Source organism: Ciconia boyciana, chromosome 9 (assembly GCF_034638445.1).
Source record: "Ciconia boyciana chromosome 9, ASM3463844v1, whole genome shotgun sequence".
Lineage (NCBI taxonomy): Eukaryota > Metazoa > Chordata > Aves > Ciconiiformes > Ciconiidae > Ciconia > Ciconia boyciana.
In genome coordinates this window covers 45,373,173-45,392,439 of record NC_132942.1, presented here as the reverse complement: position 1 = coordinate 45,392,439, position 19,267 = coordinate 45,373,173, and the positions used below count along the sequence as shown (strand labels likewise).

At 72.5% G+C, this 19,267-nt stretch overlaps 2 protein-coding genes across 2 annotated transcripts; both read right to left on the bottom strand.

The window, feature by feature from the left end:
• Positions 1-809: 809 nt before the first annotated feature.
• LOC140656924 (cadherin-1-like) lies at positions 810-10,676 on the bottom strand. Its single transcript, XM_072873208.1, is given in 18 exon segments — positions 810-1,119; positions 1,122-1,149; positions 1,284-1,427; positions 1,687-1,817; positions 1,906-2,127; positions 2,379-2,603; positions 2,735-2,877; positions 2,985-3,229; positions 3,318-3,503; positions 3,620-3,748; positions 4,123-4,295; positions 4,420-4,564; positions 4,639-4,794; positions 4,883-5,014; positions 5,124-5,347; positions 9,220-9,334; positions 10,374-10,449; positions 10,663-10,676. Coding segments are annotated over 18 exon segments (2,670 nt in total). The 3' UTR covers positions 810-937.
• A 67-nt stretch (positions 10,677-10,743) lies between these two features.
• Positions 10,744-15,405, bottom strand: LOC140657171 (B-cadherin-like). Its single transcript, XM_072873835.1, is given in 15 exon segments — positions 10,744-11,033; positions 11,035-11,063; positions 11,208-11,354; positions 11,456-11,586; positions 11,689-11,907; positions 11,997-12,221; positions 12,419-12,561; positions 12,638-12,882; positions 12,954-13,139; positions 13,240-13,368; positions 13,456-13,631; positions 13,770-13,914; positions 13,992-14,147; positions 14,348-14,458; positions 14,550-15,405. Coding segments are annotated over 15 exon segments (2,694 nt in total). The 5' UTR covers positions 15,021-15,405; the 3' UTR covers positions 10,744-10,852.
• Positions 15,406-19,267: the final 3,862 nt, after the last annotated feature.

Here is a 19,267-nt window from a genome sequence, read left to right as displayed (position 1 = left end):
GGCAGGCCGGCCTCTAAGCACGGACACAGGCAGTGAAACCAGCAGAGCTGCACCCAGAGAAAAGGGGTTTTGATTTTCTTAAAACAATTTATTACTTCAATTTTATATAAAAAACATACAATCAGTTAACACTAGACCATTGCTGGCTTCCCAGCCCGCATCAGACCCTCTTCCCATGATAAAAAATACAAACCACGACGACGGCTAAACACAAAGTTCAGAATTTCAGTAAAGCTGTTTGATTTCCAAAAGCACCTTTCATTGACTGCACAATAATTACACCTGGCACGACACAGAAGGAAATCGTATCATAATCTTGGATACAGAAAAATATAAATCTGCCCGTAAGTACTCTATCAAATATAATTCCCTCACGTATAGCGTGTGACGGCACATCTTTGGTCTGTGTTTATCGATCACCTCGCCCCGCTCCGGCAGAGGCACGGCGCCGGGGCTGCCTCGCTTCTCCGGCACTGGGTTCACGAGCCGAGCGCGGCGGCAGGTCGGCCGTCGTGTCGGGGCTGGGAGCACGAGGTATTTCGGAGAGCGCCAGAGAAACCCTTTCCCCCCACGGCGAAGGGAGGGAGGCGGCGGGGGCCCGTCCCCGCCAGGGAAGAGGAGCTGATCCTGGCCCGTGCAGCCAGGAGAGCCTCGGCTCCAGGATGGGGAACGGACCGAACGGCTCCACGCCCTGCCTGGAGCCGAGGGGGGCCAGGAAACGCACAGGCTCCCCCAAAACCGCCCCCCGCCAGCCCCGCTGACCCCGAGCTTCCCCTGTGCTGAAGGAGGGGGGATGTAGACAGCAGGTTGAGGGGGTGTCGGAGGGGGGTTCTGCCGCCCCCGGGTGAAAGCCAACGTGAGTCCGGTGGAATGAAATGAGGTGAGCTGCCCGCGCAGGGCGGCTGCTGGCTGGGGGTGGGGGGGGGCGGAGAGGATCCTAGTCCTCCTCCTCCCCGCCGCCGTAGAGGTCCGCCAGCTTCTTGAAGCGGCTGCCCCAGTCGTTGAGGTAGTCGTAGTCCTGGTCGCGGTCGGAGGCAGAGGAGTTGAGGGAGCTGAGCGAGGTGGCCTCCGAGCCGCTGCCCTCGTAGTCGAACACCAGCAGGGAGTCGTAGGGGGGGCCGTGGGGTCCGTGTCGGCCGCCTTCAGGTTCTGGGGGGGCAGGAGGGGTCAGCACCCGTCCCCCCTGGGCCGGGGATGCCGATGGCTGGGGGTGCCCTGACGGTGCCGGCACGGGTGGGGGCTTCGCCCCCGGTCCCAGAGCACCGCGCAGGGTCAGGGCTCACCTCATCGATGAAGTTTCCGATCTCGTCGGGGTTGGCGGGCCGGGGCCGGTACTGGGGGGCAGCCATCAGCGGGGGGGCCACGTCGTTGCGGATCACCTCGGGGCGGGCGTCCAGGCCCCGGTGCAGCTGGCTCAGGTCGTAGTCCTGGGGGGGGTGGGAACGACACGAGGAGATGATGCTCGAGGGACGGCCGTGGGCACCGCCACGCTGGGACCAGGGCAGGAAGGGCTGGGGGCACCGCAGGCACCGGTGGGACACGGGGACGAGCAGGTCCACGGCAGCCTCGTGCACCCCAAGCGTCCGTCGTGGCTCGGGGTGGGGGAGGAGCGAGGCCACCGCCCGCTGCAGGGAGGGTGCCCCAGGGGCCCCGCAGGCAGGGTCCGGGGTGGCACAGGCGTCCCACCTGGTCCTCCTCGCCGCCGCCCTCCTCGTCGTAGTGGTAGACGTTGTCCCGCATGTCGTCCTCCGGCGGGAGCAGCGGCTCCTTCACCACCTTCCTCCTCCTGGCGAAGAGCAGCAGCAGCAGCAGCAGGACTGCGAGCAGAGGGCGCCGGCGTCAGGGTGGCAGGGCAAGGGCGGCCGCGTCCCCGTCCCCGCCGCGTCCCCGTCCCGCGGTACTCACTCAGCAGTGCCAGGATGCCCCCCAGGATGCCCAGGATGGCGGGAACGCCCAGGCCGCCGGTGACGTACGCTCGCCGCTCGCAGTTTTTGGTTGGCCCTTCGCAGTTGCACACCTGGGCTTTGACCGACGTCACCTGCCCCTTGCCTTGCCCGTCCGTCAGCCTCAGGAAGATGTGGTACTCCCCCGGCTCCAGCTCCTTCGTCAGCTTCAGCGCCACCAGGTCTTGCGCAGCAGGGAGAAGGGTTGGGCTCAGAGTCAGGTCCCCGCTCCCCACTTTGGGGACGCCCTCGGCACCGGTGGCGGGGTTTTGCCACGGGGCCGTTCCCCAGCCCAGCGCCCAGCACGGGGGCTGGCGCCGGCTGCGCTCGGGGGAGCGCAGAGAGCCGAGAGCGCCTGGGATCTGGCCCTCGCTCGGCGTCGCCCGCTGCCCCGCGCTAAAGGTGGGTGGCCGGGCCAGACCGCGTGGCACCTACCTCCTCCGGTCACCTCAACCGTCCAGTTGGTGCCGGAGCCGTGTTCCAGCTCTGCCTTGAAGGGGGAGGTGTTGGGGGGCAAGTCCTTGTCGACGATGTTCAGCATCTGCTCCTCGGGCTGCCGGTTGCAGATGTCGAAGATCCGGGGCTCCACCGTGGGCGCGTTGTCATTCACGTCCTGGAGGAGGAGGAGCAGCGTCCCCGTGCCGGTGGCATCCGGCGACCCTGCGGGGCCTGGGGTTAGCCGGGCGGCTGGGGAGGGGGTCCCAGCCCCGACGCCTGCCCCAGGAGCCCCGGTGGGACACGGGTGGGCGGCAGCAGCCCCTTTGCAAAGGGCGAGGCAGGGCGCTCCTCACCGCTGTCCACAGCCAGGACGATGGCCTTGTAGGTGCTGTTGATGGCGTGCACCGACTCCCGGTCCAGCGGCTGGGCTGCCGTGACGATGCCGTTCTCGGGGTCGATGGCCAGCCACCCCGCGGGGTCGCTGCCCATGCGGTACCTGGGGCGAGCGAGGGGTCAGCGGCGAGGGGATGAAGGGGCGTGCGGCACAGCGCAGCCCCTCGGGCACCCCAGCGTTGCCCCCCACCACCGACCGCCCCCGCTCACGTGATTTTCTGCCTCTGATCCCTGTCCGGGTCCTGGGCCGTGTAGGAGGTGACCTCGTGCCCCAGCGGCAGGTCCTCCATCACCTCCACCCTCTTGACCGGCGGCACAAAGACGGGGGCTTCGTTCGCATCTTTGACCACCACCAGGACGCTGGCCGTGGAGAGCGACAGAGGCACGGCGAAGGGGACGGCGTTCTCCACTGTCACCACGAGGTTGTACTGGCGCCTGACCTCATAATCCAGGCCCTGGGGGGGGGATGCGGGAGAGAGGAGGTGGGCAGCACCGGCAGGGAGGCAGCCGGCGCCGGGGCAGCTGCACGACGGCGGGACCCACCTTGGCGGTTTTCAGGATGCCATCGTTGGTTTTGGGGTCGGTGGTGATGCTGAAGTCGCCGTCCTGGTCCCCGCTCTTGATGCGGTAGACGGCTTGCCAGGCAGGGGAGCCCTGCATGTCCTGGTCTGTCACGTGCAGCCGGACCACCACTACCCCCACCTCGTTCTCATTCACCGTCCCCTCGTACTGCAAGAGAGAGGATGGGGACAGTCACCCACGCGGTCCCGGGCACCCCGGGGCAGGGGGGCTCGTGCCACGATGGCCCGGGGAGGGCAGCGGCTCACGGGAGCCAGCTTGGGTACCATGGTGGGGTTGAAGACGGGAGGGTTGTCGTTGGCGTCGGTGACTTCCACGATGGCGGTGGCAGTGTTGGTCAGGCCACTGCCCTCCTGGTCTGCAGCCTGGATGATCAGCGTGTAGTTGGGAGTGGTCTGCAAGCCAAAATCACCATGGTTAGGGCAGGGGTGGGGTCCGGCGTGTCCCCCTCCTCCGGGGGCATCGCCTGCCTGCTCTTCCACCCTTCTCCAGCCACGCCGTTCACCGCCAGCACAGACGCTTGCCGACGTCCCCGCTGCCCACCCGAAGGGCTGGCAGTCCACCCGCTCCCGGGGCTCGGCAGGGCTGGGGGCCCCTGCAACGTCCCCACCACAGATCCCCGACAGGCTTGGGGCTGCAGATACCCCCGGAGCAGGGGACAGTGACCCAAGGATGGCAAGTCGCCGGACCCCGGGGCTCCGGCATCCCTGCAGCAAGTCCCACCGCGGAGCTGCCGCACGGTCCCCCGGGACGTGCCGAGGGTGCCCACCTCCCGGTCCAGCCCCGTGCCGATGACGCTGATGATGCCCTTCTCCGGGTCGATGGTGAACATCTGTTGCGCGCTCTTGGGCTCCTCGCTGAGGATGGAGTAGCCGATGATGCCGTTGTTCACGTTGATCCCGTCGTCTGCATCCGTGGCGTTCACCGTCATCACGGATGTGCCTGGGCACGGGGACAAGCAGGGGAGATTTTACTCGTGGGACAAAACCCACCCTGGCACAGCTCTGGCTCGGAGCTCTGCGTGGTCCCAGCCACGGGGCCGCCGGCTCGCCGGTCCCCCACGCACCTGGCTTCGCATTTTCCTCGATGTAGCCGATGAAGACTTGCTTGGTGAAGACGGGCCGGTTGTCGTTCTGGTCCGTCACGGTGATGATGATCTCCATGGGGTCCTCCACGGGCTGCCCGTTGGCCGACACAGCGTGGGAGAAGAGCTGCCGGGGGCACCGCCGTCAGCCCGCGCGTGGCCCCGGGGACCGTCCCCTCCCCATCCCGGCCCCCCACTCACGACGTATTTATCGATCTCCTCCCGGTCCAGCGGCTTCGTCACCTCCAGCCACCCCGTCTCCCGCTCGATGGTGAAGACGCCCACGGGGGGGGTGTCCGCTCCCTGCCCCGTGATGCTGTAGAAAACCTTGGTCTCCTTGTCCTTGTTGGATTTGATCTGGCGGCGAGGCGGAGGGGCGGTTAGAGGGGTCCCGGTGCCCCGGGGCCCCCCCTGCCCTGCGCCCCGTCCCCGTGGGGCCGCGTACCTGCACCAGCTTCTTGGGGAAGGGCCCCCGCTCGTTCTCCGGGCAGTTGATGGGGGGGATGACCCAGTCCCTCTTCTGCCGCCGGAGGCCATGGCCGGGCTCGGGGAAGGTCAGCACGCCGGGCACTGTGTCCTGCGGGGAGAGTGGTTCGGCTCGGTGCCAGCACCTTGCCAAGCCCTCTGCACGCTCTGCCCCAGGGAGAGGGGCTGCGGTGACCCCGGGGAGAGGGGCTGTGCTTTACCTGCTGCTGGCGGTGGCGGCGGTGGTGCCGCCGCCTGCGCAGGGTCACCCTGGCCGAATGCTTCTTGCCCGTGGCGTCCCAGGTGTGGACAGAGAAGCTGATCTCCCGCCGCTGGAGCTGCAGGGGCCGGGTCGCAGAGACGACACCGTCCGTGCTCACCTTGAAGCGTGCGTCGTCCGAGAGGTACGCGGCATGCTGCTGCTCGCCACAGTCCGCAAAGCTCACTGGGGACAGGGAAAGTGAGTGGGCAGGGGGCTCCCGGTGCTGCCCCGGGGGAAGCCGGCGAGGGCAGGGACAGGCAGGCGGCAGAGCCGGAGGGCGCGGGACAGCGCGGCACAGGCACACGCAGCGCGGACACGGCTCGGAGGCCCAGGGGGACCATGGGGTCGCAGGCACAGTGGGGATGCCCCGCGCACGGTGCCACACGCCCTGCCGGGATCCCATCCTGAGCACGGGCAGGGTGTACAGCATGATGCACGGTGCATCCCCGCCGTGGCGTTGGTGCGGGACCGGGCACGGCACGACCTGCCGTACCACGGGATCCCTGCCTGCCCACGGCAACGGGGCAAACGGCGCTCGGCACAGCGCGTCCCTGCTGCGCGCGGCGCGTCCCCGTCTACGGGGCTGCGTACGGCACATCCCCGCGCACGGCACCGTGCGCATCACATCCCCACGCGTGCCACATCCCCTCGTGCGGTGCATCCCTGTGGCACAGCACGTCCCCACGCGTGGCGCGTCACCGCTGCCGTGCCCGTGGAGGCGTGCAGAGGGTGCTGGTGCTTTTCAAATAAAAACAAGGTCGGCGCCCGCTCACCTGCGCTGGCACCCGCGGGGGTCCCCGAGCCCCGGCATGGCTGGGGACCACGGCCACGTGTCCGCAGCAGGGACAGCCCAGGCTGCAGGAGGGGGACATCAGCCTGCGTGGCAGGAAGGGTGCCGGCCCCGGAGCACCCGTGGCGCAGGGAAGCAGCCGGGGCACCCAGCCCGCCCAGGCACCCTTCGGCACCTCCGACACCTCTGCGGCGGGGAGCCCCCAGGGACAGCAGGCGCCCACCGCAGACTGGGGCAGACGGTGTCCTGGTGTCACCGGCTTGGCACCCTGCTGGGGCGCGGTACGAGCCGGGACCGGCACGTGGGGGGCCGCGGCCAGCCCGGGGGGAGGCTCTGAGCGGTGCCGTGGCGGTCAGCAGGCATCACATGAGCCGGGGCCGCGCTGCCGGGAGCTCCCGAACAAACACCCTTTGTCTGGGAGATGGGCTGTTTGAGCCAGCGGCACCCGGGCAGGGGCCTCTGCCAGCGCGGCCGCCATCGGCCCCGGCGTGACCCGCGCCACACGGAGCGGGTGCCAGGGCTTCACCGTGGGATGACGACGTGCCCGGGGTGGGAGGCAGCGCAGCGCGCCCAAACGCCGGGCGCGAGGCCGCTACCAGCGACCGGTGCCGCCATCGCCGGTTACGTCAGCCCGCGTGCAGCCCAGGAATTCGGAGGCGGCGGCGGAGCGATAGCCAAACCCCGGGCTGGGGGCTGGCCCCCTGCCCGCCGCAGTGCCCCCGACCCAGCCCGGGAGGACCCGCCGGTGCGATGCCAGCCCAGCTCAGCCCCACGGCGGGACCCCCGGCAAAGGCCGCGGGAGCCGGTGAGGCCGGCTGGGCAGGAATGTGCCGGGGCAGGCCAGGCGCCGCCGCAGCGGGGGCCGGCGGCAGGGAGAGGCACCCCAGCACCCGTGGGCGCAGGCGCAGCGCTTGGCACCTGGGACCTGGCCCCGTCCCAGACGGGTGCAGCGAGCGGGCAGTGCTCAGCCCCCAGCCCCGCGCTGGGTGCAAGGCGTGCTGGGTGCCCAGCGCCCGCTCTCCCCCTTCCCACCCGGCCGTGCACAAACCTGTTTTTCCAGCTCCTGGGCTGAAGGAAAGCCCTCCCCAGCCCTCCCCTCCCCGGGGCTGGGAGCCAGGGGCCCCTCTCCTCTCCCGGAGCGGTGGGGTGGGAGGCGAGGAGAGCTGGGGGGGGTCCCTCGACGGGATGCCCCCCGCTTCCAGGCCCCCTGCCACATGAGAGCCCGCACCGGGATGGGGACCGGGGCAGCTCCCCACGTCACCCCGCGACGTGACGTCTCGCCGGGGCTGGGCGCGAGCTGACTCACGGGCAGAGCTGGGTGCCACCGCCCGCGGCTGCCACCACCCCGGCGGTGACCGCTCTGCGTGGGTTGTGCAAGCACGGCCGGGGCAGGAGCCGGCGGAGGCGGCAGTGGGGGGGGGGCTCACGTCAGCCCGCGGGCAGCCGGGGCGAAGGCGCCGTGAGCAGCACGTCCCGCCAGCGCACCCGCTGACGTCACCCGAGTTTCGCTGTGACTTCAGACTCTCGAGGTTCCCCCACCCAGGACTGACGGGGGATCGTCCCAGCTTCCGCCATGTCCCGTGGGGCCGTGCCACCCCAGAGACACCCCCCTCCCCCCGCACACACCGAGCAGAGCCACAGGGTCCCGGCCCGGCCCCGGGGACACCGCGGCCCCCACGCAGGCGTTCACCTCCCCGGCCCAGGCGCCGCGTGGGGCCTGTCCAGACCTGTCGGAGGGAAAACACCGCCCTCAACTCATCAGCCTAATTACAGGCCAGCTCGTCAGCCTGCCCTCGCCACGGCCTGGCCGCAGGCTTTGGTGTGCTGCGTTGGCACGGGGGGCGGCATCGCCGAGCTCCCACCATGCTTGTCCGCCCGCATGGCCGGGCATCACCAGCATGGCACGTGGCCCATACGGGCAGACATCCCCTCCCACGCCCCGTCTGCACCTGGAACCCGAAACTGGAAGTGCCGGTGCCGGGACCGGGAATTTCCAGCAGGTCCCGGCTCTGGAGACCAGCCCTGCGCGGCGGGGAGACGCCGAGGCCACGTGGCTGCCCGTCACCCTGGCATCCAGCACGGCCCTGATGGGCGCAGGCTGCTGCAGCGGGGCGGCTTCGTTAATGATCAACCAGAAAACCAACAAATGGGCAATTCCTGAGGTGTGGGGCAAGGTCCGGCTCCTGGCTCCACACCCACAGCCCAGGCGAAGCCCTTCCGGAGCCGGGGGGGGTTTGGGAGCCCCCGGTGCTCTGCACCCCTCGGCCCCACGCCCGCCCCAGCCACCCCCGGCTGACCGTGGTGCCGGCACCACCGTCAACCATTAATCGGCACAGATGGCGATGGCCCAAGCGCTGCCCCGGTAGCCTGCACCCAGCCACGGCGCAGCCCGCCAGCACCCACGGATCGGGGCTGGGGACGTGCAGGGCACCCCAAAGCGGCTGCGGCTCCCCAGCACCCGCTTCCCTGGGCACACCTTTCCCCGGTGCCTCCCCGAGGGCCGGCAGCACCCGGCTGCCCCGGCCAGGGCTCGGCGTGCGGCAGAGGGAGGCTGTTGGCAGCCCGAGCTGGGGCCCAGGCTGGCGCAGCCGCCGCGGCAACGCAGGCAGGGCTCAGCGCCGGCACCTGCCACGCCAGGACGGGAATTGCGTGCCGGCGTGGTGAGACACCGCCGTCCCCACGCCAAGAGCCGCCCAGGGAGGCCGCGCTGGGGGCTCAGCTCCACGGCTGCAAAAGGCGGGTTCGCCCCCCTGAACCCCGGGTGCCGGGACCCGGCGGGCGGGCGAGGCACGGGGCAGGATGGGTGCCTGCGTAGCCCCATGCCCCGGCCTGCCGGCCCCAACAGGTCTGCGCCGCCTGAGTCAGCGCCGCCCGCGCCGGCGCACCCCGGGGAGAGGCACCCGCTGCCCCCGCGCCACGACGCCATCCCGCCGCGGTGGGAGCACCAGCGCCCGCGGTGACCCGGCCCTTCGGCACGTCCCCGCCACCAGGCACAGACACGCAACCGTGGCTCCGACCCCGACGCCACCTGCGGCGGCGTGCGCCGAGCCTGTCCCCACCGCCACGGCACGGTCCCCACGGCCCTGTCCCCATGGCCGCCCACAGAGCCAAGCAGAGGCTGTCCCCAAGGGCCACCCCGGCACCACACGGGCACAGAGCCACGGCTTCGTCCCCCATTGCCAACTGCGGTGCCACGCACCCAGCCCGTCCCCGCGGCCACCCTCGTGCCGCGCACCCAGCCCGTCCCCACGGCTCCTCGCCTTACCTCGCCCCAGCGCCCGTCCCGTCGCCACGCTGTCCCGCGGCACGGCGAGGACGAAGGTCTCGGCGGCGAAGCCGGGCTGGCACGGTGCTGCCTGCTGGCACAGCCGGGGACCGGCCTGCCCGGAGAGAGCGGTCAGTCCCGGGCAGGGTCCCGCCACCCCGGGCAGGGTCCCACGGTCCCGGGCAGGGTCCCACGGTCCCGTCCCTCACCTGAAGCAGCAGGAGGAGGAGGAGGAGGAGGAGGCAGAGCGGGGCCGGGCAGCACCCCCGCCGCCCCATGGCCGGTGCCGGTGCCGGAGCGGTGCCGGAGCGATCGGAGCGCTGCCGCCGCGGAGCCGCAGGTGGGTCCGGTCCCGGTCCCGCCCCGCAGGTACCGGCCCCCCCCGGGGAACCGCCCCGCCCCGCCCCGCCCCGCCGGGAGGCGGTGCCGCCCCGCCCGCCCCCGCTCCCCCGGGGCCCCGGTACCCCCGGCAGCAGCCGTGCAGCCCCCGGGGCGCGGGAGCTGCGTGGGTGCCCGTCCAGGGCCGTGGGAGCTTGCGGGGGTTCGGTGGGTGGCAGAGCCCGGGGCGCACCCCCCCCCCCCACGGCCCCCGCGGGTCCCGGCTCTGCCGGGGCCAAACGCGGCACCCGGGGGCCCCACGCGGGAAGGACGGGCCCACGAGGCCCCCCGGATGCTGCAGCCCCCTCCGTCCCCAGACAAGGCAAAGCCGGGGGTGACCCCACGGCACGGGGAAACCCGCGGGGACCCCCGGTGCCACCGGCCGCCCCCTTGCCCCGCGACTCCCGGGGAGCGGAGCCGGTGGGAGCCGCCGGCGCTGGGGTGGTCCCGGGGCTGAGCCCCCCACGGGGGGAGCGGGCAGCCCCTGCCAGCCCCCTGCCCTGCAGCCCTTGGCCCCACTGGTAACGGATCATTGCCCGTGGGCCGTGCAAGCCGGGGGGGGGCCCTGGGGGTCCCGTGCCTGCCCCGCCACGCGTGGGGCGACGGTCACCCCGGGGTGCCAGCCTGGGGGGGCCGCAGGCGGGCAGGGCTCCGGCCGCCCCGGCACGAGGGGAATTACGAGGCCAGGAGGGATTTGGCACCGTCAGCGCCCGGTGCCACTGGTGCCGCCGCCGCGGGGCACAGGGTGGGGGGCTCAGTGCCCTGCCCGTGCCCACCTGCACTGGCACTTGGGGACAAGGACACGCGCTGCCGGCGGGCCGTGGGCACGTGGCCGGGAGCAGCCGGGTGCTGCTGCGGGCAAGGGGGACGGGGCTGGGGGTGTGAGGGGGCCACGGTGGGGCTGGGGGGGACCACAGCGGGGCTGGGGTCAGCACCAACCCCTGCGGCGGGCAGCAGCTCCCCGGGGCCCTCTTCCAGGGCACAAAGCCACGCAGAGGCTGGAGCATCTAAAAAAAAACCAAACCCCACGTTCTTTATTTAAAACTTACACCAGCACCCGCTCACCTCGTCCGTAGCATCACACTACCTTTATTTCATACATTTAAAAAAAAAAAAATGATAAAAGAAAGAAAAATACAGGAGAGGAAGGCGAGGGGGCTGCCGCTGAGGCGGGGGCACGGCAGGAGGGGGCAGCCCCAAGGCACGGGCAGTGGTAAGGCGTGGGGCAGGGGGGGCAGCGGGGCCGGAGAGGGTCCTAGTCCTCCTCCTCCCCGCCGCCGTAGAGGTCCGCCAGCTTCTTGAAGCGGCTGCCCCAGTCGTTGAGGTAGTCGTAGTCCTGGTCGCGGTCGGAGGCAGAGGAGTTGAGGGAGCTGAGCGAGGTGGCCTCCGAGCCGCTGCCCTCGTAGTCGAACACCAGCAGGGAGTCGTAGGGGGGCCGTGGGGTCTGTGTCGGCCGCCTTCAGGTTCTGGGGGGGCAGGAGGGGTCAGCACCCGTCCCCCCTGGGCCGGGGATGCCGCCGGCTGGGGGTGCCCCGACGGTGCCGGCACGGATGGGGGGGAACGGTGCCAAACCACTTTGTCCCCCCGTCCCCTCCATGGCCGGGGCTCACCTCCTCGATGAAGGTGCCGATGTCATCGGGGTTGGCGGGCCGGGGCCGGTACTGGGGGGCCGGCAGGAGGGTGGGGGCCACGTCGTTGCGGAGCAGCACCTCGGGGCGGGCGTCCAGGCCCCGGTGCAGCTGCCGCAGGTCGTAGTCCTGGGGGGGGCACACGGGCACACACACACACACACAATGGAGAGGAGCAGGGTCAGGCCACCTGCGCGGGCACCGGCCCCCCAGCCCCCCGGGACACCCACCTGGTCCTCTTCCCCACCGCCCTCCTCCCCGTAGTAAAAGACGTTGTCCCGCGTGTCGTCCTCGGGCAGCAGCAGCGGCTCCTTCACCACCTTCCTCCTCCTCATGAAGAGCAGCAGCAGCAGCAGGATGACTGGGGGGAGCAGCGGTGTCAGCGGGGACGTGTGTGCGTGTCCCCTGCCCCATAGCGGGGTGCAGCCCCGCAGCACCGGGACCCCCGGGGACCCCCACTCACGCAGCAAGGCCAGAAGGGCGCCCAGGGCAGCGAGGACGAAGGGCAGGCCGGTGGCGGGCTGGGGTCTCTGGGGACAGCTCTGCACCGGCCCCTCGCAGTCGCAGACCCGCGCGGTGACGACGGTGAGCTGGGCTTTGCCCGGCCGGTCGAGGAGCTGCAGGTGGACGCTGTAGAGGTCCGGCTCCAGCGGTGCCACCAGCCGCAGGGTGACCGTGTCACCTGCATGAGACGGGTGGCTCACGGGGGGACGCACGGGTAACGCCGCCGCCGCGCAGCCTGCCTCGTGCCGAGCATCGCCCCGACGTTACCTTCATCGCCGACCTCCACGGCCCAGCTGTCCCCCGAGCCGTGGCTGAGCTCGGCGCGGAAGGGGCCGGTGTTGGGGGGCAGGTCCCTGTCGGTGACGGTGAGGACCTGGGGCTGGGGACTGCGGTTGCAGATGGTGACGTCCCGGGGCTCGGCCTCGGGGCCGTGGTCGTTGACGTCAAGCAGGGTGAGGAGCAGGGTGCCGGTGCCCGTGGCGGGCGGCGAGCCTGCGGGGAGGAGCGATGCTGGAGGGGGGCTCCCCAAAACCAGGACCCTCAGAGGGACGGGGATGCCCCGAGCAGGGGTGGGGACCGGCAGCCCCCGGCACCGCTCCGTGCCGGAGCCGGGATGTGGTTCCCGGTGACGGCAGCATGTGTCCCTCACGCGGGACGGCAGGAACAAGGGCCCCTTTCACGGCCCTCACCGTCGTCCACGGCCAGCAGCATGGCCGCGTAGGTGCTGTTCTTGGCGAAGGGGGACTCGCGGTCCAGGTGGTCCCGTGCCGTCACGAGGCCGTTCTCGGGGTGCACGGCCAGCCAGCCCGCCGGGTCGTGCCCCACCAGGTACCTGGGGGCAGAGGGGAGCTGGTGCCACGGCGGGGGCCGGGGGGGACCCCCCAGACCCCGACCCCGACGCTGCTCACTTGATCCTCTGTCCCTGGGCCTTGTCGGGGTCCTGGGCCGTGCAGGAGGCGAGGGTCTGCCCCGGCGGCACGTCCTCCGGCACCCGGGCAAGCTGCACCGGCGGGTCGAAGGCAGGCGCCTCGTTGACATCCTCCACGTTGACCGTCACCGTGGCGGTGGCCGTCGGCAGCTTCACGGCGAAGGGGGCCTCGTTGGCCACTGTCACGTGAAGCACGAACTGCTTCTTGGCCTCGTAGTCCAGACCCTGGGAGAGGGGAGGGGACGGGCAGCACCCCACTGCGGGCAGCGAGGGGGGACGCGGGGCCGGGGACACACCTTGGCGGTGTGGAGGACGCCCTCGTTGCTGGCGGGGTCGGTGGCGATGGCGAAGGCACCTCCCTCGTTGCCGCGCAGGATGGAGTAGACGGCTCGCCACGCCGGCGTGCTCGGCTCGTCCAGGTCGGTGGCAGCCAGCCGGGCCACCTCCCGTCCGGCCTCGTTCTCCGACACGGTCGCCTCATACTGCGGGTCGGGGCCACCGTCAGCGCCGCAGCCCGGTGGGCACCGGCCCAGTCCCAGCCTGCAGGGAGAGGGTCCCACTGGGGGGGGGGGCCCACGTTACCGTTTTGGGGTCAAACTCGGGGGCGTTGTCATTGATGTCCGCAATCTTGATCACCGCCAGCGCCGTCGTGGTCAGCCCCTCGCCAGCCAGGTCGGCTGCCTGCACGGTCAGCGTGTACTCCCGCACGCGCTGTGGCGGACAGACAGACAGACACAGACCCCGTCAGCCCCCCGCCCGGAGCCGGGGCCGCCCGCCCCGCGGTGCCGCAGAGCCCACCTCCCGGTCGAGGCCGCTGGCGATGACGCTGAGGGTGCCAGTGGCCCTGTTGATGGTGAACATGTGGGGATGGGGCTCCCGCGGCTCCTGGCTGAGGATGGAGTAGGCGATGACGCCGTTGTAGGTCTCCACCGCGTCGTCCACGTCCGTGGCCGTCACCTGCATCACGGAGGTGCCTGGGGACGAGGCGTCCCGGTGAGTGGGGTGGACGGGGGGGACGGGGCACCCACGTCCCCCATGGGGACGGTCCCAGGGCTCTCCCCGAGGGACATGGGCAACGGGAGGCAGAGCCTCCCCGCGGCAGGGGGTCCTACCCGGCAAAGCACCCTCCGGCACGGAGCCCCTGAAGACCTCCTGCGTGAACTGGGGCTTGTTGTCGTTCTGGTCCGTCACCGTGACTATGATCTCCATCGGCTCCTCCACCGGTTTGCCATTCTCGGACACGGCGTGGGAGAAGAGCTGCGAGGCGGAGGGGTGAGCCGGGGGCACGGCACGGCATGCCGGCACACCGCGGCACCCCCCCGGCAGGGACCTACGTGGTACTTGTCGATATCCTCCCGGTCCAGCGGCTGCGTCACCTTCATCCAGCCCGACTCCTTCTCGATGGTGAAGACGCCCTCGGGGGGGGAGTCCGCCCCCTGCCCCGTGATGCTGTAGAAGATCTTGGTGTCTCTGTCCCGGTTGGATTTGATCTGGGAGGAGATGGGGGGGTTCAGTACCCCCCCGCCCCCTCCAGCGGCATCGCACCCTGCCCCGATGCAGGGGGGACGGCCGCCGCCGGCATCGCTCCCACCCCTCGACTGCACATCCACGCCCAGAGGCAGGGGGGACGGACCCCGCTCCAGCACCCACATCCGCACCCAGACCCCCACCCAGACCGACCCCCCCATACCTGAACCAGCTTTTTGGGGAAGGGGCCCCTCTCATTTTCGGGAACCTTGATGGGGGGGATCACCCAGTCCCTCTTCTGCCTCCTGGGAGCGGTGCGAGCCCTGGGGAGCTCCTGCGGGACGGGACGGGACGGGACGGCAGGTGAGGGCGCAGCCAGCCGGGGGGTCGGGGGGCAGGGGGACAGGGCGGCCGGGGAGCGTTACCTGGGGGGAGCGCCTGCTCCGCACGGGAACCAGGGCAGGGCCCGGCCGGCCGGCAGCGTCCCGGGGGGGGAAGGCGAGCACCCTGCCCACCCCTGGCAGCCGCACAGGGCCCCCATCCTCCTGCGCCCCGACATCGGGCTCCTCGGTCCCGTACGGCCCCATGCAGCCTCCGGAGCTCGCTGCGAGAGAGCGGGGGGTCAGGGCGGCTGGGGGAGACCTGTCCCCGAGCCCCCCCCAGGACCCCGCAGCCCCCCCAGCCTCCTGAGGCAGACGAGGCGGGGGATGCCGGGAGCGGCACAGGAGCGTGGCGGAGGTTTCGGCTTTGTTCCGTAGATGAAGGGAAATTCCTGGGCAGGCACAGCCCTGCCCCAGCCCTCCACCCGGTGTGTCACCCTCCCTCGGGGCTCCCAGCCCCCCATGGCCAGCACACGGGACACAGCACGGAGCCCCCCACCCGGGACCACGCTGCATCCCCCACGCTGGATACAGCCCAGGCCCCCGGACCCCCGGCCGGGCGGCAGGATTAGGGGATTAGCGGAGCTAAGCCAGCTCCGGCGGCAGCGAGAGGCCGCCCGGGCTGAGCGGCCGTGAGAGCCGGGAGGGGACGGGGAGCGGGGCTGGGGGGCTGCGGGAGCGGGGGGAAACGTGGAGCGGGGCAAGGAGAGCTCTGCCCCACAGCTGCCCCACACCGGGGCAGGGAGCGAGCCCCGGGGCGATGGCAGGGCCCCTCGCCCCCGCACCCGGCGCAGCAGCCGTGCCTGGAGGGCAGCGCCGAGGGCCCCTCCCAGCCGCGATGGTGGCGATAAGGGACATCGGTGGGGCCCCGGAAGGGCCCCGGCCACCCCAGAAAGTGGGGGTGGGGGAGCCCCCAGCCCTGCTCCCCACCAAAGGTCTGGGTGGCACAGCGGGGTCCGGGTCCGCAGCCTCGCTCCAGCCCCGGCTCGGGGGGCCAGACCCCGCCATGGCCTCGGGGTCCCTCCGTGCAGAGCCCACATGGCACCGTGCCCGCAGCGGTGGAGCCACACGGCCGGCGCCCGGGCCGCGTGCCACCCACGCAGGGATTTTGCGGCGGCGTGGCCGGACCCCAGCCCCTGCCCGCGGCGGGGGCCCAGCAGAGCCCAGCTCCGCTCCCGGCAGCCCGGCGGGAGCTGCCCGGCAGCCGGGCCGAAGGAACCTGGATGAAGCTGGATGCGGCGTCCGAGGCAAGCGGAGGTCAGGGCCTCTCCTGGCACGGCGAGAGCACTTACCGCCAAGGAGTGCTTTTAGTGCTCCGCGGCCATTCGGTGAGCGCTGGCTCCGGCCGTGGTTCCCGAGCAGCCCCGCTCCCCCAGGACGCTGCCGAGCGAACGGGGCAAAGAGGCCCGAGGCAACACCGGGCCAAGAGCCAGCGGCAGCGAGCCCCTGCCCAGCCTCGGGCCGGGCCGGCCGGGCTCCGCAGCCCACGGCACCGCGCTCCTGCCCACGGCCAGAGAAGGGTGGCCCGGGGGCACCCAGCCCCATGGCCGGCCCGGTGCCAGTGACCACCCTGCGGGGACCCAGCCCTGCCTGGTGGCTCCCCGTGGGTGCCCCACGGCTGGACCAGAGGCACCAGCGCTGGCATCAGCCGCCACCAGCACCGGCGGGGCCAGACGGGCAGGCTGGGCACCGCCAGCCCCACGGCCCAGCCCCACTGCTGGGGGGGGCACCGCCAGCCCCACGGCCCAGCCCCACTGCTGGGGGGGGCACCGCCAGCCCCACGGCCCAGCCCCACTGCTGGGGGGGGCACCGCCAGCCCCACGGTCCAGCCCCACTGCTGGGGGGGGCACCGCCAGCCCCACGGTCCAGCCCCACAGCCCAAGGGGGCACTGCCCTAGAGCGCAGGAGCCTGGCCAGCCCCACAGCCCGGCCCCACACCTAGGGAAAGGACTCGCCCCATGGCCCAGCCCCACACCGCGGGGACCCCTACCAGCCCCACACCCGGGGCCGTGCTAGCTCCCCCCGAAAAGCACCGACCCCGCGGCCCCAGAGCCGGCCCCACAAGCCGGGGGGGCAAAGCGGGGCCGAGCACGGCAGCGAGGTGGGGCCCCGCCGCCGCCAGCCCAGCCCGGCCCGCACCCGGGGGCACGGCCCGCCCGCCCCACCGGCGCCCCGGTCCCGGTCCCGGTCCCGGTCCCGGTTCCGATCCCGATCCCGGTCCCGGTCCCGGCCCCGCACGGCCGGTGCCCCCCGCCGCGCATCCCGCGGGGTCCCGGGGGGAGCCGCGCCCCGACGGCTCCGGTTACCTGGTGCCGGGAGCGGCCCGCGGCGCAGCCCCGGGGGGACGCACGGCCGGGCCGGGGGAGCGGCGAGCGCGGCGGCCGCCGGCAGGAGCGGGAGGAGGAGGAGGAGGAGGATGAAGAGGAACGGGCAGAGCCCGGAGCGCGGTCCCCGCATGGCCCGGCCGCCGCCGCCGCCGCCGCCGCCGCTCCGGTCGCCCCGCCCCGCCCCGCCCGCTGCAACGCGCCGCTCCAGGTGATGCGGCGGCCGCGCAGGTACCGCCCCGCCCCGGAGAGCGGCCCCCGGTCCCCCCCGGACCCCCCGGGTACCCCCCGGGTACCCCCCGGGCACAGCCCGGTCCGCCCGTGCGGCCCCCCCGGTGCCTCCGTTCCCCCGCCGCTGTTCCCCCGGTAACTCTGCGCGGCGCCAGTGGCACCGCCCCGGCATCCCGGTACCTCCGGGAGCCTTCCCGGTACCGCCGGGCGTCCCTCCGGGTGCCTCTCGTACCTCCGGGCACTTTCCCGGCACCCCGGTACCCCCGGGCACCGCGGCCCGCTGTCCCCGCGGCTCCCCCCGGCCCCGGTGCCGGCCCCGTGCGGGGGCTGAGCCCCTCCCGGTGCGACCTGTCCCCCTGCCCGGGGCCGGGCTGCGGCTCCCGGGGACCCCCGGGGACACCCCCCCCACCCCCCCCCTCCCCGCCCGGGGACCCGGCACCCTGTGGCGGGGGCTTTCCCAGCACCCCCGGGCCCACCCTGCCGGGGGGGGGGGGGCTCGGGGTGCTCACCCCTGCCGGGGGGTCCTCTCGGGCACCAGCCGCAGCGTTGTCCCCTCCCCGGCACACGGGGGTCCGGGAGTCCTGGGCTCCGGGGGTCCAACGGGGTCCGCAGCACCCTGCCGGGGGGGGGGCTCAGCACCCCGGGGGGTCCTCAGTGCCCCACAGTGCACCGGGCTGCTGGTGGGGGATGCTGGGGAGGGCCTGCAGCCCCCCCCACCTTTGGGTGCACGGGGCGCCCGCAGCGAAGCGGGACCCCGGGATGGGGCCGTGCACGCACCGCAGCCCTGCTGTCCTGGGGTGCCCCGCGGCCCCCGTGCGACAGAGCCCCGGGGGGGCTCCCGGGGCCCTGGGCTCCATCTCCCCCAGACCGGAGCAGCACCTTGAGCGCTGGGCCCCCGCGCGGGTCCCCCCCGGGCACCCCTCCAGGGCTGGCGGTGGCAGCTGGGCCCCACCTGCGCATGCCGGCACCGGAGCGCGGTGCTGGCACTGGGCTCTCCTGGCAGGACTCGGCCAAGGTCACGGCCGGCCGTGGGGAAGGTCCCCAGCTGGCGCCCGGAGGAGCAGCCAGCGCAGCCGGGGCCATGTCGCCCCGCGCCTTCACCCTCCTCCTCCTCCTCCTCCTGACGGTAGGACCCTCCCGATGGGGCTGGGGGCCGCCGCGTGTCTGCAGGGGGGGGCAGCGGAACTGTAGCCCCCGGGCAGAGCTCTGCCCCCCGCCACGGCCCCCCAGCCCCAGTCTCCATCCCGCAGGACGCGCTGACCTTCCCCGAGCCCGGCCATGGCCTCCGGCGGCAGAAGAGGGACTGGGTCATCCCCCCCATCAACTGCCCGGAGAACGAGCGGGGGCCCTTCCCCAAGAAGCTGGTGCAGGTACGCGGCCCCACGGGGACGGGGCGCAGGGCAGGGGGGGCCCCGGGGCACCGGGACCCCTCTAACCGCCCCTCCGCCTCGCCGCCAGATCAAATCCAACAAGGACAAGGAGACCAAGGTTTTCTACAGCATCACGGGGCAGGGAGCGGACACCCCCCCCGTGGGCGTCTTCACCATCGAGCGGGAGACGGGGTGGCTGGAGGTGACGAAGCCGCTGGACCGGGAGGAGATCGATAAATACGTCGTGAGTGGGGGGCCGGGATGGGGAGGGGACGGTCCCCGGGGCCACGCGCGGGCTGACGGCGGTGCCCCCGGCAGCTCTTCTCCCACGCCGTGTCGGCCAACGGGCAGCCCGTGGAGGACCCCATGGAGATCATCATCACCGTGATGGACCAGAACGACAACCGGCCCGTCTTCACCGAGGCGGTTTTCCACGGCACCGTGCTGGAGGGGGCCAAGCCAGGTAAGACCGATGCCGCCGAGCAGAAGGCAGCGCCGGGGCGGCGGCGGGGGACGGGGGAGATGTCACCAATAACCGCCCGCTCCCAGGCACCCCCGTGCTGCGGGCGCCGGCCACGGACGCGGACGACGCGGTGAGCTCCAGCAACGGGGTCGTGGTCTACTCCATCCTGCGCCAGACGCCGGACCAGCCCCAGCCCCACATGTTTGCCATCGACAGCAGCACCGGGGCGATCTCCGTGGCCGCGGTGGGGCTGGTGGCACAGGTTAGCCCCCGGGCACGGCACGGCATCCCCCCCGGCACCCCCCCAGCCTGGCTCTCGGCCCCCGTTTGGGGGTGACACAGCCTCTCGCTGCAGGCGGTCCCCGAATACACCCT